At 46.1% G+C, this 16,560-nt stretch overlaps 1 protein-coding gene across 5 annotated transcripts in view; it reads right to left on the bottom strand.

Annotated features, from left to right (window-relative positions):
• Positions 1–11,971: 11,971 nt before the first annotated feature.
• LOC118079504 (uncharacterized) overlaps positions 11,972–16,560 on the bottom strand; it is a 43,794-nt gene continuing 39,205 nt past the window's right edge. For 4 of the 5 annotated variants that reach the window (XM_088660712.1, XM_088660717.1, XM_088660715.1 and 1 more), the window contains one exon: positions 11,972–12,956. In XM_088660712.1, coding sequence (XP_088516838.1) covers positions 12,367–12,956 — 590 coding nt within the window. In that variant the 3' untranslated portion in view covers positions 11,972–12,366. Of the gene's footprint in view, positions 14,204–16,560 lie in introns of all 5 variants that reach the window. The other variant, XM_088660713.1, reaches the window with a different exon arrangement.

Below are 16,560 nucleotides of genomic sequence, written 5' to 3'. Positions count from 1 at the left end.
CGAGGTATGGCTTATATTGTGCAAATGGTTTAAAATCCTGCTACGACTTATTTTATGACTACAGTACGTCTTAAAATAGGGAAAACACTGTATTTCCTGTCTTATATTTGTAAAGTTGGTTATTCCTGCCTAAGTGCAGAACCTGACAGTTGTCCGTATCGAAACTAATTTTGTTAGTTCTCCAACCTGTTAAGGTAATCTTGAATCCCAATTCTGCCTTCTGCTGAATTAGCTACCCCTCCAAGTTTTGTGTCACCTGCCAATTCGATGAGCAACCCCTTCATTCCATCATCCAAGTCATATATAAAGACGCTGGACAATGGCCCAGGGCAGAACCCTGTGGCACCCCACTTGTCACTTTTTTTCAGGATGAGGAGGAACCATTAATGGGCACTATTTGGGTTCAGTCAGTCAGCCAGCCAGCCAGCCAGCTACCAACCCACCTAAAGGTAAAGTTAAAAAAAGATAAAAGAACCCTTGGACAGTTAAGTCCACTCAAAGGCGACTATGGCGCTCATCTTGCTTTCAGGCCGAGGGAGCCGGCGTTTGTCCAGACAGTTTTCTGGGTCATTTGGTCAGCAGGACTAAACCGCTTCTGGCGCAACAGAACACTGACGGAATCCCGAGCGCACGGAAATGCCATTTAGCTTCCTGCCACAGCAGTACCATCTACTTGCACTGGCATGCTTTCGAACTACTCATCCAACCCACATTTTACCAGTTTCTCTGCAAGACGATGGGGGACCTTTACCTTCTCCCTACAACTGTTGGCTAATGTGTACCCTAATCCTTCGTGATTTCTCCTTTCTTCCATTTCTTATACATGCCCTTCTTAAATCTCAGCTCACCTGTAAGCTCCTTATGTAGCCACACCAGTTTCTTTAGATGCCTCCCACTTTTCTTTCTGGTTGGAATTGTCTGTCTTTGTACCTTCAATATTTCACCTTTCAGAAATTCCCATCCATCTTGGACTCCCTTCTCTTAAGTATTTCTGACCATGGGCTCTCACTCAGTAACTCCTTAAGCTTTTTGAAAGTTGTCTTCTTATAGTCCGACTATACTCTGCTTTCCCTTCCTTCTATATCATGAAACCCAGGAGGACATGATCACTTCCTCCCAAGTTTCTTGGTATTTCGACTTGGTCAATCAGTTTTGTCGTGATGAGGACCAGATCCAAAAGAGCAGGCAGCTGCCTTGTACTTTGAGATGTGTGGATGTTTTATTGCTTATTCACCCAAGGCTCACTGATGGACCTACCAACAAAAGTGACTTACTTGGACCCTAACACACATTGTAACAGAGCTCTGTCTCCTGCAAATCCAGTGTTAGAAACTGAGATGTGGAAGCTAGCAGCTCAATGGCACCTTAGACCTAGGCTATGGGCACAACAACAGAATGTTTCCTATGGCTCAGAGGAAATATGTAAAAAGGAAAATGTAAAAAATATATAAAAAACTAAGTTTGTTCTTGGTGTGAGCTTTCGTATGCATGCACACTTCTTCAGATACCTGTCAGGGTATCTCATACCAAGAACAAACATACCGTAGTCGGTCTCTAAGGTGCTACTGGACAATTCTATTTTTATTTTATACTAGCTGGCCCAGCCATGTGTTGCTGTGGGTTTCTGTGTTAAATGGACCCTTTTCTGTTAAATTGACCTTCAGAGTCTCCCTTCAGAGTCCCCTCACCTGCCCTGTCCCAACCCTGACTCCCCTACTGTATAAGTTTCAAAAATAAGACTCCCCCCCACACGTGTTCCTGAAAATGTCTCCACCCCCCACTGCTTTGGCTGACTCCGGGTTCCCCCCTCCCTTTGTTGTGCCTCATCCCTGTGACCCCCCCCCTCCCATTGTGAAAGGCCCTATTCTGTTTGTTTTTGCCTGTGGCCTACTGAATGGTGCAACCTACTCAGTTTTTCCTGCTTGGCAATGCTGCGGCCTATTGAAAAAGCTGGGCCTTGTTGCTGCAAAAGGACTGTTTTCAGTTGGTTGCTGTGGAATTTTGTGATGTCATCTGGCAGCGCAGTTTTGGAGGCGGCAGGGTGTGATCAGCCTTTCTATTGGATGCTGCTGAAGTTTTCAGAACTTCTGGTGGTGACGTCTAATTTGGGCGCCACTTTTTTGTATTTAATCATTATTTTAGGTGTGAAAGGTGTAGTTTTTTGATAATTTTTTAATGCCAGATCCCTCCCTGATGGACATGGAACATTGTGGCCAAATTTGTTACATTACGGTTCAGCGGTTACGGATAAAGGCTGTTACATCTGCGCACGCAATGCCTACATTTATATACAGTGGTACCTCGACTTACGAAGGTGATCTGCTCTGTGACGCTCTTCATAAGTCGAAGTCTTCGGTTGTCAAAGCACCCATTTTGCGCATGCCAACTGCGTGCACCGCTTCTGCGCAGAACGCGCGCACGGTGAAAAGACTTCTGGGTTTGTCAACTTCGGAAGTCGAGTCGTTTGGATGTCGAGGTATCACTGTATGTATATATATATATATATATATATATATATATATATATATATATATATATATAGACTAGCTGGCCCTGCCACGAGTTGCTGTGGGTTATTTGTGCGATTTTCCCTACCCTGTGCTGATCCATGATGTATCCCTGTGATTCCCCCACTCCTCCCCTCACCCCCAGCTTATCCCTGTGATTCCTCCCTCATCCCCCACCCTCATCCCTGTGAATCCCCAAACTGTCCTTATCCATGACCTATTATGCCCCATCTTCCCTCGAGCTTATCCCTTATTTTCCCTCTCCTCCCCCTAAGCCCCCCCACTTACCCCTGTGATTTCCCTCCTCTCCTCCATCCAACCCCCCCCCAGTTATCCCTGTGACCCATTCATTTTGCACACAATCATTCCCCCAATGCGCGTTCTGTAAAATTTTGCCGTCCCAACCCTGACTCGCCTACCCATGTGTGTTATGTGAAATAACATTTATTCTACCCAAAGGCACGGCCCTGTAAAAGGCCCATATTCAGTTGATTCTATGCTGCGGCCTATTTGGCCCCCCACCCCCCGGCAGGCCCCTAAATCCACTCAGCCTAGTCTGCAAAGCCAAGGCGAGATACTGTGGAGAGGGCAGGTTTCATCCCTGTGTCTCCCCCCCCCCATTCTGACCTATTACCTATCCCTGCCCCCTATTCGCCCCCCACCCCCCCAGGCAGGCTCCTACCTCCACTTGGCCTTGTTGCTGCAAAAGGCCTGTTTTCAGTTGGTTGGGCCTTGTTGCTGCAAAAGGCCTGTTTTCAGTTGGTTGCTGTGGAATTTTGTGATGTCATCTGGTGGTGCGGCTTTCGAGGCAGCAGTGGGCGATCTGCCTTTCTATTCGATGCTGCTGGAGTCTTCAGAGCTTCTGCTGGTGACGTCTAACTTGGGCGCCACTTTTTGTGTTTAATCATTATTTTAGGTATGAAAGGTTTGCTTTTTGGGGGGGGGGGAATTATGCCAGATCCCTCACTGATGGACATGGAAGGTTGTGGCCAAATCTGCTACATTACAGTTCAGCGGTTACGGAGAAAGGCTGTTACATCCGCGTGAGCAATGCCTACATTTTTATATATATAGATTTCTACTGCGTCAGACCAACATGGCAACCTACCTGAATCTAGGTTTGCAAAGGTTTCTCTTCTAAAGGCATGAAAATAAGCAAAGCCCACCTGCCCACCGAGCCTCGTGCAAATCCCCTGCAACAGCCTCCTCCTGTTTTTTCACCCACAGATGAAAGGCAGACTCAATCCGCCCTCACTCAAGATACTGTGTGTGGGGGGAGCATTCTTTTCTTAACATGACAAGAAAAAGATGTTCCCCGCATGGTCAATGTGACACGATTCCTATATGGAAATAAACACACCCACAATAAACATCTAAATGAGGGGTCAAAGGCCAGCTGTGCAAAGAAGACTCCATCTATTAAACAAAGGGGTTTCAATTGATCAGCCAATTATTATATGTGCATCTATTTGCACAAGACCTTTAAGAAATATGTTGTTTTTAGATGGTGCAGCTTTAAGAGAGCTTTCAGTAACCATGGTGAAAGGCAGGTTATCAGTAACAACGGTGAAAGGCAGGCTATTGCTTTCTATAGGAGCTTTGGGAACAGTCAGATTCTTGGAGAATCAGCCTCATCTAACCAACATGCTTAAGTCTAATTAATGCAAAAAGGGGTTAATGCCAGAGACTCACCTATCCTGCCGGGCTTAGCTCACCTCAGGAGCATACCTGCCAAGTTGCTGTCAGAGAAATAAGGGACCGGGCCGGAAATAGCAGACCGGAAGTAGTGCTGCCGCCATTTTGGAACTGGGCGGAGTATGCTCAGAAGTGACTTTTGATGCTGCTTTGCCCAGTTCCAAAATGGCCATCGCGCCAGAAGACGCACTGCAGCCATTTTGGAACTGGGCAGAGCAGCATCAAAAGTCGCTTCTGAGCATGCTCCGCCCAGTTCCAAAATGGCCACCGCGCCAGAATAAACCAGGAAAAAACAAAAAAATCCGTTTTTTCAGCTAGGAACAGCTGGAAAAACGGGGATTTCCCGGGGGAAATGGGAGACTTGGCAGCTATGCTCAGGAGGGATTAGGTAATCCAAGCTCAACATGTAAAGAGATTTTGAGCTGGTTATTGAAGCTCAGACCACATGGCTCCTACAAGTCATTGTGTTCCTATACCAATAATTTAGGAACTTTCATCACTAAGCCAAGTTTTACTGCCTTGTGTTTTCTGAATGCTGTATGGGAAAGCACATGAATCTGATCTTTGGAGAGTTTGAAAGAGCTTGGAAGTAAACCATTTCTAACTCAACAAACATGCTAAGGGAGGTGGGAAGCTGTGGAACTCACAAAGACATATTTAAAAGGTCCAGCAGCCTATATTTCCATGCTTTATTTTGCTGTGTGTTTTGTGATTTTAAATTGCTGCTGGGGTTCTCTTACCAAAGAGTGTCATGAATTCTACTTATTATTGACCCAGAGCAGAACTCCAATGTATAGTTAGCAGAGTAAAAATTTAAACATGTTGCGGGATTCCCAAAAAATAGACCAGAGGCAATTAATATTTCATCCAGCAGAGCTTTACTGCTACTGAAGGCAAATGAGCATAATGGTCATAAATCCCATACATTCAAGATTGGCACTGTCCATAAAACATCCAGCTGCAGCAAACGTAACTTAAACTTACAATAACTTATAATAAGACTAAAACCGTAACACTATATAAAGAACATCACACCAGAAGGAAAGACAGAAAGAAGAGTGAAACCCACGCTCCTTCTGGCCTATTATTATAGTCAGCATTATCTTGAAGAAGAGAGAACAGGCCCAGTTGAAGCCAGCCGTACTCAGCTTCTCTGAAGCAATAACCAAACACCAGGAACCTTCTGCTTGTTTCTTTCACACAGAGAAGCTTCCAGAACCCTCTTGAATTAATTAGAATAGGACAGATCTCTACACATCAGATCAATACGTTCTGTACCAAGAAATGCAAACTGACCAAGAGCACTTACCCCAAACTTGGATCTTGGCATCCAGGGAATTCTCCTTTCTAGATATGTACCTGTTTGGTCCTTGCCCCCAACACAGATCCCAAAAGGCCACTGAGGAAGATCACACATGATCAAAATGCATCTGATTGTTCATTTTACATAACGTGATCTGCCCTGCCTGTTTGCTTCAGAGGGGCTAATAGCAGCTGTATCCTTTTTCTGTTTTCTAATGAAATTATACCTGCAAACGTTTGAGTAATCAGCGCCCTGTTTTTAGCGTTATAAAGCGCATCTGCCACAACAGATTACAAAAGTTAAAATCTGTTAAGGCGCTGTCCTAGTTTGTAACGTTCAACCTTTTGAATATATTATGCATCCCAAATTGCTGGGTGCTTCCTTAGGGTCAAAGTGTTGGCTGTGCAAAACTTGAATTGGATAGAAATTAAATAGAGTCTCAGAGAGCGTTTGCATCGTGGATATGTTAAGCCGGCTTTGCCCCGCCTGCGCAGCTCACCTTTTCTCCCCAGTGTGATTCAGAGAAGTTGGCACGACAGCACTTTCTAGCACTTCTTAGTTTTGCCAGCCTGGTGCTGAAGGGAGTCAGCCTTGGCTTATTCCCAATGAGGTCCCTTTTCCTTTTGCGACTCCCTTTTGCTTTCTTGGCTCCAGGAATCAGAATGCAGAACTCTTGAAAACTCACTGGATTTGTGTACAATCCTAGTGACAAAGGTGTACCAGCAAGCCTGCTCCTTCAGAGGGAGTGTGACCGCATCCCAAACAGGTCACTTGCCTATTTCCAAAATACAGGAGTGCCATAGCAGCTGGGAGGCAACCATGCCTTTGTCATGCTCCTCGACAGGGATGGGCGCTTAGTTAAAGCCCCTCACCCCACCTCTGTTTCCATGCAAGACACCTTGCAGCAAAGTCAGGGAATTTGTAAGCAGCAGGTGGTTTGGGGACCTGGAGAGCAGATGCCAAGGGAGCCCATGTTCTCCTTCAGAATGCTCAAGCACAGCAGAATGAAAAGCCCACTTGGCATGCCAGACCTCTGAGAGGCCAATTCCAAACGGATTGTTTTAATTTTTTTTAAGACTCATTTTACTCATTGGTTTATTTGTAGCCTAAGCTGCTCCTTTTATAGCTTCAGGCATGTATGCATGTATTTTTAAATGGAGAAAAGGAGGCTTTGTGAACGGCAACATTAAATGTTCCTAAAATACAAACTGTGCCAAGGTTAGATCCACTCAGTTGTTTTCTCACTGCCTGCTAAATGCCAAGGTTAAGAGGCTTAGCTCAGACGCTGCTGAATATGGAGATAGGCAGGCGTGATAACGTCAGGCTCATCTTAGATGAAGGAACACTATGAATCCTCTGGGCTCACACTCTTCCTCGGTCCCCTTCCCACCTTCCACATCAGGATTTGTCCCCCCTGATCTTCATTCATAGTTACTGGCATCCTTCTGTCTCAAGAGACAATGGGGTGAGCCTCTGGGGGTGAAGTCAGAGACGCTGCTGGGTCAGGTCAATGGCCCATTTAGTGCAGCATCCTGTTCTCACAGGGGCCAACCAGATGCTTGGGGGAAACCAGCAAATGGGGCTAGAGCCCTCTCTCCTCCTGCGGCTTCCAGCAACCGGCACTCAGAAGCCTTGCTGCCTCCAACCATCCTGGCGAGGAGCCATCTCCTCCATCCGTTCCTCCTGTCGTCTTTTAAAGCCATCGAGGTTGTCATCTTGCCCAAAGAGGCCCATTGTGGTGCGTGCTGCGCATCCAAAGTTTATGGGATTTGAAATAACTATAAAAAGTGGCCAGTTGTCTTTGTCCATGGAGTTTTCTTGGCAGGGATACTGGAGTGGCTTGCCAGTTCCTTCTCCAGGTGGATCACGTTTAGTCAAAACTCTCCACTATGACCTGCTCATAGCTTCTCTGAGTTATTCAAGCCCCTTCACCACAACAAGGCATTGATCCATGAAGGGGGTAAGGACCTAACAGAAGGGGGTAAGGACCTAACAGAAGCAGAAGACATCAAGAAGAGGTGGCAAGAATTATCAGAGGAATTATACCAGAAAGATATGGAGGTCTCGTACACCCCAGGTACTGTGGTTGCTGACCTTGAGCCAGACATCTTTGAGAGTGAAGTCAAATGGGCCTTAGAAAGCACTGCTAATAACAAGGCCAGTGGAAGTGATGATATTCCAGCTGAACTATTTAAAATTTTAAAAGATGATGCTGTTAAGGTGCTACACCCAATATGCCAGCAAGTTTGGAAAACTCAGCAGTGGCCAGAGGATTGGAGAAGATCAGTCTACATCCCAGTCCCAAAGAAGGGCAGTGCCAAAGAATGCTCCAACTACCACACAATTGCCCTCATTTCACACGCTAGCAAGGTTATGCTTAAAATTCTACAAGGCAGGCTTAGGCAGTATGTGGACCGAGAACTCCCAGAAGTGCAAGCTGGATTTCGAAGGGGCAGAGGAACCAGAGACCAAATAGCAAACATGCGCAGGATTATGGAGAAAGCTAGAGAGTTCCAGAAAAAAATCTACTTCTGCTTCATTGACTATGCAAAAGCCTTTGACTGTGTCAACCACAGCAAACTATGGCAAGTTCTTAAAGAAATGGGAGTGCCTGATCACCTCATCTGTCTCCTGAGAAATCTCTATGTGGGACAAGAAGCTACAGTTAGAACTGGATATGGAACAACTGATTGGTTCAAAATTGGGAAAGGAGTACAACAAGGTTGTATATTGTCTCCCTGCTTATTTAACTTATATGCAGAATTCATCATGCGAAAGGCTGGACTAGATGAATCCCAAACTGGAATTAAGATTGCCGGAAGAAATATCAAGCTCAGATATGCAGATGACACAACCTTGATGGCAGAAAGTGAGGAGGAATTAAAGAACCTTTTAATGAGGGTGAAAGAGGAGAGCGCAAAATATTGTCTGAATCTCAACATCAAAAAAACTAAGATCATGGCCACTGGTCCCATCACCTCCTGGCAAATAGAAGGGAAAGAAATGGAGGCAGTGAGAGATTTTACTTTCTTGGGCTCCTTGATCACTGCAGATGGTGACAGCAGTCACGAAATTAAAAGACACCTGCTTCTTAGGAGAAAAGCAATGACAAACCTAGACAGCATCTTAAAAAGCAGAGACACCACCTTGCCGACAAAGGTCCATATAGTTAAAGCTATGGTTTTCCCAGTAGTGATATATGGAAGTGAGAGCTGGACCATGAAGAAAGCTGATCGCCAAAGAATTGATGCTTTTGAATTATGGTGCTGGAGGAGACTCTTGAGAGTCCCATGGACTGCAAGAAGATCAAACCTATCCATTCTGAAGGAAATCAGCCCTGAGTGCTCACTGGAAGGACAGATCCTGAAGCTGAGGCTCCAATACTTTGGCCACCTCATGAGAAGAGAAGACTCCCTGGAAAAGACCCTGATGTTGGGAAAGATGGAGGGCACTAGGAGAAGGGGACGACAGAGGACGAGATGGTTGGACAGTGTTCTTGAAGCTACGAACATGAGTTTGACCAAACTGCGGGAGGCAGTGGAAGACAGGAGTGCCTGGCGTGCTCTGGTCCACGGGGTCACGAAGAGTCGGACACGACTAAACGACTAAACAACAACAAGTGCAGCGCTTCTTTGAACCATGGCTTCCTATGCCTGCTCTATGCGAGCAGCAAAGGGGGAGGGGGAGGACTGGGCAGCCCAAATCAGCCCTTTCGGGCTGCCCAGTCCTCCCCTGCCGCTGCTGACAGTGGCCTAGAACCGGCTCCATTGGCTGGAGCGTGCAGTATCTATTTGGTATCTTCTTCTTTTTTTTGAAATTTACCAGCAGCTGCTGCATTTCCCACCCTAGGCTTATACTCGAGTCAATAAGTTTCCCCAGTTTTTTGTGGTACAATTAGGTGCGTGGCTTATATTCGGGTCGGCTAATACTTGAGTATATATGGTACGTTACCCGAAGGTAATGTAACCCGAGGGTCCATTGTAGACAGATAGATTTAACCAATAGAAAAACCACACCTGTTTGTTGAAGCCATACTCTGTTATCGAATTACCTCACTTGAGAATAGCAATATTCTTGTTCCTGGGAAATAAAAGGCTAGCTCCCTTAACACACAGATTTGTATAAGTGTAGACTCTGTTCTCCCATGTCCAGATTTGACATGGATAATGCATGTCATCTCTTTTCTTATTGCCATCGACTGACTGTGAATGGAGTTATAAGCAGTTCCTGTTTTTATCTGTAAACCGCCTTGGGTTCCATCAGGGAAGAAGGTGCCGTATAAAAGAAAGAAAGAAAGAAAGAAAGAAAGAAAGAAAGAAAGAAAGAAAGAAAGACCCATTCTCCAGCAAACTTGAAATACCATGTTGTTTAAAACTGATAAAATGGTATTTTAAAAATAATGTGCAAGTATAATATTCAATCAATCAATCAATCAATCAATGACTATGAATGTCCTGACCAATAGTTATCTTGTTGTGCTGAAGAGGCACTCACCATTATCTGATGGCTTGGTAGGCATCTGAATGTATTTGTTTAAAGCTGCAGAAAAGCTAGAAATAGACCAAATTTCTGTGCTAAAATGGGTATATCTGGCCTTCATAGCTTTACCGCTAACAGGGTATAATTGGAGGATCCTCAAGGTGAGCTCAGTGCTCCATCTCACAGCTTGAAGAAGAGATGGAATGTCTACCAAGCAGAAGCAAGCAAAACCAAAGATCTCAACCACAGCGTTCCAAATACCACCTTTCTATCACAGTATTTTAAAGGTTATAACTTAAAAGCAATGACAAACCTAGACAGGATCTTAAAAAGCAGAGACATCACCTTGCCTACAAAGGTCCGTATAGTTAAAGCTATGGTTGTCCCAGTTGTGATGTATGGAAGTGAGAGCTGGACCATAAAGAAGGCTGATCGCCGAAGAATTGATGCTTTTGAATTATGGTGCTGGAGGAGACTCTTGAGAGCCCCATGGACTGCAAGAAGATCAAACCTATCCATTCTGAAGGAAATCAGCCCTGAGTGCTCCCTGGAAGGACAGATCGTGAAGCTGAGGCTCCAATACTTTGGCCACCTCATGAGAAGACTATGAATGTCCTGACCAATAGTTATCTTGTTGTGCTGAAGAGGCACTCACCATTATCTGATGGCTTGGTAGGCATCTGAATGTATTTGTTTAAAGCTGCAGAAAAGCTAGAAATAGACCAAATTTCTGTGCTAAAATGGGTATATCTGGCCTTCATAGCTTTACCGCTAACAGGGTATAATTGGAGGATCCTCAAGGTGAGCTCAGTGCTCCATCTCACAGCTTGAAGAAGAGATGGAATGTCTACCAAGCAGAAGCAAGCAAAACCAAAGATCTCAACCACAGCGTTCCAAATACCACCTTTCTATCACAGTATTTTAAAGGTTATAACTTAAAAGCAATGACAAACCTAGACAGGATCTTAAAAAGCAGAGACATCACCTTGCCTACAAAGGTCCGTATAGTTAAAGCTATGGTTGTCCCAGTTGTGATGTATGGAAGTGAGAGCTGGACCATAAAGAAGGCTGATCGCCGAAGAATTGATGCTTTTGAATTATGGTGCTGGAGGAGACTCTTGAGAGCCCCATGGACTGCAAGAAGATCAAACCTATCCATTCTGAAGGAAATCAGCCCTGAGTGCTCCCTGGAAGGACAGATCGTGAAGCTGAGGCTCCAATACTTTGGCCACCTCATGAGAAGACTTCCTGGAAAAGACCCTGATGTTGGGAAAGATGGAGGGCACTAGGAGAAGGGGACAACAGAGGACGAGATGGTTGGACAGTGTTCTTGAAGCTACGAACATGAGTTTGACCAAACTGCGGGAGGCAGTGGAAGACAGGAGTGCCTGGCTTGCTCTGGTCCATGGGGACACGAAGAGTCGGACACGACTAAACGACTAAACAACAACAAAGTAATTTTGGATTATGTGGAATGCTTTATCTGAGTGGATGTGGTAACAGAGTAATTTCGTTGTTCCCACAAGGTGACAATGACAATAAAGATTATCGTTATCAGAAATTGAAAGTTTGGCAAGTAATTACCCTTGGAAGTGACACACATCAAAATATAAGCTTCTCCATTGTACAGCATCTTCTCTTTCTTCAATGGTGCACAATGTCAGCATTTCAAGGAGAACAATGGTTGTCAAGTGTCCAAATGCTTGCACCTGTTGACTATAAAGAGGTTATTTGATCTTTCTCCTAGTAACCCTCAGTTCATATTTGAAGTGACATTTCCAGCTTGGATTTGCCCTGCTGAGGATCACAGAGGAAACAACCAACTTTCTGTCACAGGCAGGAACAAAGGCTGATAAAAGCTTACCAAGAAAGGGTTTTGGATAGCACCATGTAATCAGGAACAAGGGACTTTTGAGCATTAGTGTCAGTTTGAATTGCATGTTAAGACCCCCAAAGACCTCACAAATAAAGACACAGTTGACACCAATTTGAGTTTAAGATTATTTACTGGCATTAATTCTGGCCACAATTTTATCAATTACAGAATGTGAGTAGTTTGCTTAGGCATTGGTTCCCGACTAACTGCCCGTGCACCTTGGCAGGGCAGCCATTGACAACTGGACCACACCAGAGGTCAGTAAGGGAAAACTGGGGGAGCATTGGACCAGGCAGTCTCAAGCTCACCCCAAATGCTCCCAGGGGCTCTGGCGTGGCCCTAACACCTGAAAGGGGATTGGAGAAAAGCAAGGCGAGCCCCTGGATTCCTTTAACAGAATACCCCATTCGCGCATTGGGAGGGGCAGGTGTGACAACCTCCCCTTGACCACACCTTGAACCAATGCCTAACTGCCACACGAACACCTGTGCTTACCGCCAAACCACTCACACCTGCAACCAACACATCTGCAACCAACCCATCAACTCCACTGACACGTTGCTCAGCCAAACATCATTTCCAGCATTGGAAAGATTTACACCATCTGGCCTGTACAAGCCAGCATCCTTTAAAGTAATGCCCGCATGGTGGATAACAGAGCCTCCGAGGGCAACAACCTTCTTGCCCACGGCATGATCCACGCGCTTCCTGGACCTTTCGATGGCAGTTGGGCAGCGGCTACCAAGCCACACACGTCGCTGTAGAAATTCCGACCAAAATATTTTGAGTCCAGGGTGAGCAGCTGCCAGCTCTTCCAAGTCATTTTGCATGCGTAAACGCAAACTAAAGCTATGTACCAACGCCAAATCATTCTCGCCCAGTTGCACCACCATCGCTGCGGGAGGTCCTTCACAGGACACCTTTGCCTTCACCATTGGGAGAAATTCATCCCATCGCATTCCACATCTGGACATCCAGGATACGCTCACGTAATTGGGAAGGCCAAGATGGCGCCCCAGTCCAGACTCCATAGCCCGCAGACCGGCCCAGTGCACAATGCTGTGGCCGACAATCCAAATACGCACGGCTGCTAGACCTGAGAAGGGAATAACAAGCAGTCATCAGAACACGCACTGCTGGTGACGCTTCCTGACATAATCCTTGTAAGCGTCAGACTTCCAGCGTCCCATATTTTTTATCCTGTCAACCGACAGGCCCTGATGTGATGCTGTTGTGGCAGCACCTATGCAAAAAGAATGAGGCGCATATTATGTGGCTGACAAACCACAGGCTGAAATAGCTTTACACATCACCTGCGTAAACTGATGCCTAGCTAACGGGGCCCCATTCTCGTGCACTAAGAATGGGCCAGCCCCAGGGGGACGAAGAGCCACATATTTCCTGGTATCCTTAACCAGTCAAGGGCCTTCCCTACCAGTGGCAGGCAACCTAACCGTGGCACCTCTGCCCAATTGGTCAGTCTTGGAATTCCTGAGAGTAATGAAGAGTTCCACTGCTGATAACGATACATCCTGCAGCAATAGACCTCTGGAAACTCGACCCTGGGCAGATTCCAGCACCACTTCACCAACCCATAGTGCTCTGAAAAATGCAATGGATATGCAGCTTAAAAAAGTCCAGCCCTGTATTTTGTCCAGCAGATAAGTCTTAACTTACTGTGAATGCTGCACAGAAGGTCAAATGTGACAGACTTCCTCCCTAACGCTCTGGGAGATTGGAGCTTACTCCAGCCCTCCAAGGCTTTGCGCACGATAAACTCAGTGCAAGGGTCTTTAGAAAATAGTGATTTGCTAAAAAAATGAAATTGCAGCGGACTGAATCCTGATAGTCTTAGAGGCACGACCAAGCTGCAACAAGTGCGCCAAATACTGCAGCACTTGCTCAGTAGATGAGGACAAACTCCTACTGATAGCCAAGGATTGCGAGCGAAAGGCTAAGAAGTCAGTCCAGGCCTTCTTATACGACTTAACTGTTGAAGGGGAAACGGAAGCCGCTACTCCCCGTAAAACTAAATGCTGTCAAGGTTCCATAGATGATCCAGAAAAAAATCTGGCAGCTGCTGTGCATCCGGAGCCAGGGACCTGAAGCTCTCCAGATGAAAACAGGACAGAGCATCAGCAATGTCGTCGGAAGCTCCCATAATGAACCGGGCAGAAAACACAATATTGAACCTTACGCAGTGCAGAACGAAAGTGCATAAGAGGGCCAAGACTCTGCTGGAGCATGAAGACTGCTTTGCCAAAACACTCACCACTGCCTGGTTATTGGACCAGAAGCAGACCCGACGGTCCCTGAATTCCTTGGTCCAAATATGCAATGCCACTACAATGGGAACACAACAGAAGAGCCACACTGGGCTGTCATTCAGGGTTGTCATTCACAACTCAGACTCCGTCCCCCTCAGCTCAGAAACACGTCTGGCCACGGCAATCTTTGGGTCTGACCTAAAACCTGCTCACAAACTTTCTTTGCTGCTGCTTTTTGGTCAGACACACTTCCTCCCAATTATACCTACCCCACAATCTATTCATTATTTGCTTGTTTCATAAAATTTACACACCATCTGATTGTCGAACCAATAAACAAACCACAAAGTGGTTTATGGAAACATCTAAAATGATCAGTAGGAAGAATTACTAACAATTTAAGGCTTTGAGAATTCTCAAACAGAAACAAATTTAAACTCGCACCATCTTTATGAACATCCAGGTAGGCTTGCCTATATGGAAAGATGATATTAGCAGACTGGGGGTAAAGCACAGCAAAGGTACATGGCTGATATCATTAGGCAGGGAGTTCCAAAGTGGAGGTGCTGAGGGCTGCACTTCAGCTTTTCCTTGACATTTTGCAATAAATACTTGATTGTGAAAGGATCCATCCCCTTAATCCAAACCAACCAGCTTTCTCCTGGACCTCCCTTGCTTCCCTCCACCATCGCAAAATCCCATAATACTTATCCTCTGCCATATCTCACCTAGGATCTTTTCAAATAAACTCCTTCACTTGTTTTACAATGAGTATATTTTGGTTACTTTTTGTAATGTATGTTATTGCTGAGTTCAAGAACTTTGCCCAAAAAGGTTCTCCATATTTTCACCTTTTAAAATATGGCAACCCTTCTCTCTTCCTGCCCGGTCCTCTTTGAAAGCTATTCAAAGGTTGGAGAATGCACTGAGCTTGGAGAAGGGACGGGCAACAAAGCCCTGCACATGACCTCCAGGGAGGATCTCATATCAGGGGCTTCTCCATCTCACAACAGACTCCTGCGGAGTCGTAGCCCATTTCAGTGGGACTTGTGCAGGAGCAGCTCCTTGTGTTTTACACTCAGTGGGCTTTGACTGTAGGAAGCCAGGCTTAGGCCAAAGGACCCCAATGAAATGCCCGCATCTGTTGTCACCTGAGCTATAGCTCGCCATGCAACCCCTGAACATTGAGAACTGATGGAATCATATAATAGTAGAGTTGGAAGGCACCCCAAGAGCCAACTACTCCAACTCTAGGAATTTCAGCTAAGCATTCCACCATCCAAGTCATATATAAAGAGACTGAACAATGGGCCAGGACAGAACCCTGTGGTAGCCCACTTGTCACTTTTTGCCCAGGATGATGAGGAACCATTAATGGGAACTCTTTGGGTCCAGTCAACCAGCTACCAACCCACCTAAGGTAAAGGACCCCTGGAAAGTTAAGTCCACTCAAAGGCGACTATGGAGTTGTGGCGCTCATCTCGCTTTCAGGCCGAGGGAGCCAGCGTTTGTTTCATAACTGTGTCCACCTTCTTACCTGACTGCACCCAATTGACTGTCAGTCTGGGTGGCTGCACCAGCCACTCTGTGCAGCTTCAACAAAAATACAGCATCAAAACATTCAAAGTTTGCTGATCTCTTTGACAAGCGACAGGAAGCTGTTCCACAGGGCAGGGCAGCAACAGGAAGGTGTTCCACAGGGCAGGCACCACTACAGGGAAGGCCCTCTCCCTGTTTCCCTGTAACTTCACTTCCAGCAATGAATAGACTGCCAGAAGGCCCTCGGAGCTGGACCTCAGTGTCCAGGCCGAGCAACAGGGGTGCAGTCACTCCTTCAGGTATACAGGGCTGAGGCCGTAGGGCTGACGGCATTCCATGCCTGAAACCCTGGAGAGCTTCTGCCAGTCAATGAGGCAATACTATGCTAAATGGACCAGTGGTCTGACTCCGTATGATGCAGCGTCCAGCACCAAAAGGGCCCATGTTCAGTTCCCAGCATCTCCAAATAGGACTAGGAGAGACTCCCTGCCTGAAGCCAACAGTCCGTGCAGACCATTTTTTCTCAAATTCCCAGCTGTTGTTGGACTACAACCCCCACCATCCCTGATCACTGGTCCTGCTAGCTATGGATTATGGGAGTTGTAGTCCGACAACAGCTGGGAATTCAAGTTTGAGGAACATTGATATAGAAAATACGGAGCTCAGGTGGATCAACGTAGGACAGTCCAACATTGCCAAGGGCTTCCCAACCACGTGTTGGACCACCCTGGACCAATGATCTGACTCCGTATCACACAGCCTCCTAGGAGGCTACAGCAGGCCAATTGTGAGGGGAAAACGGGCATTCCTTCGCCTGCTTTAGGGATGGCTGCCCTAAGGAGTGGAATTCCTTTGCGTAGTGAGGAAGACATGGTCACAGGCAAGCAGTACCTG

This window comes from Zootoca vivipara, chromosome Z1, assembly GCF_965207765.1.
Source record: "Zootoca vivipara chromosome Z1, rZooViv2.hap1.1, whole genome shotgun sequence".
In the NCBI taxonomy this organism is placed as follows: Eukaryota; Metazoa; Chordata; class Lepidosauria; order Squamata; family Lacertidae; genus Zootoca; species Zootoca vivipara.
The sequence above is the reverse complement of the archived record's forward strand: the minus strand, read 5'-3'. Positions and strand labels throughout refer to the sequence as shown.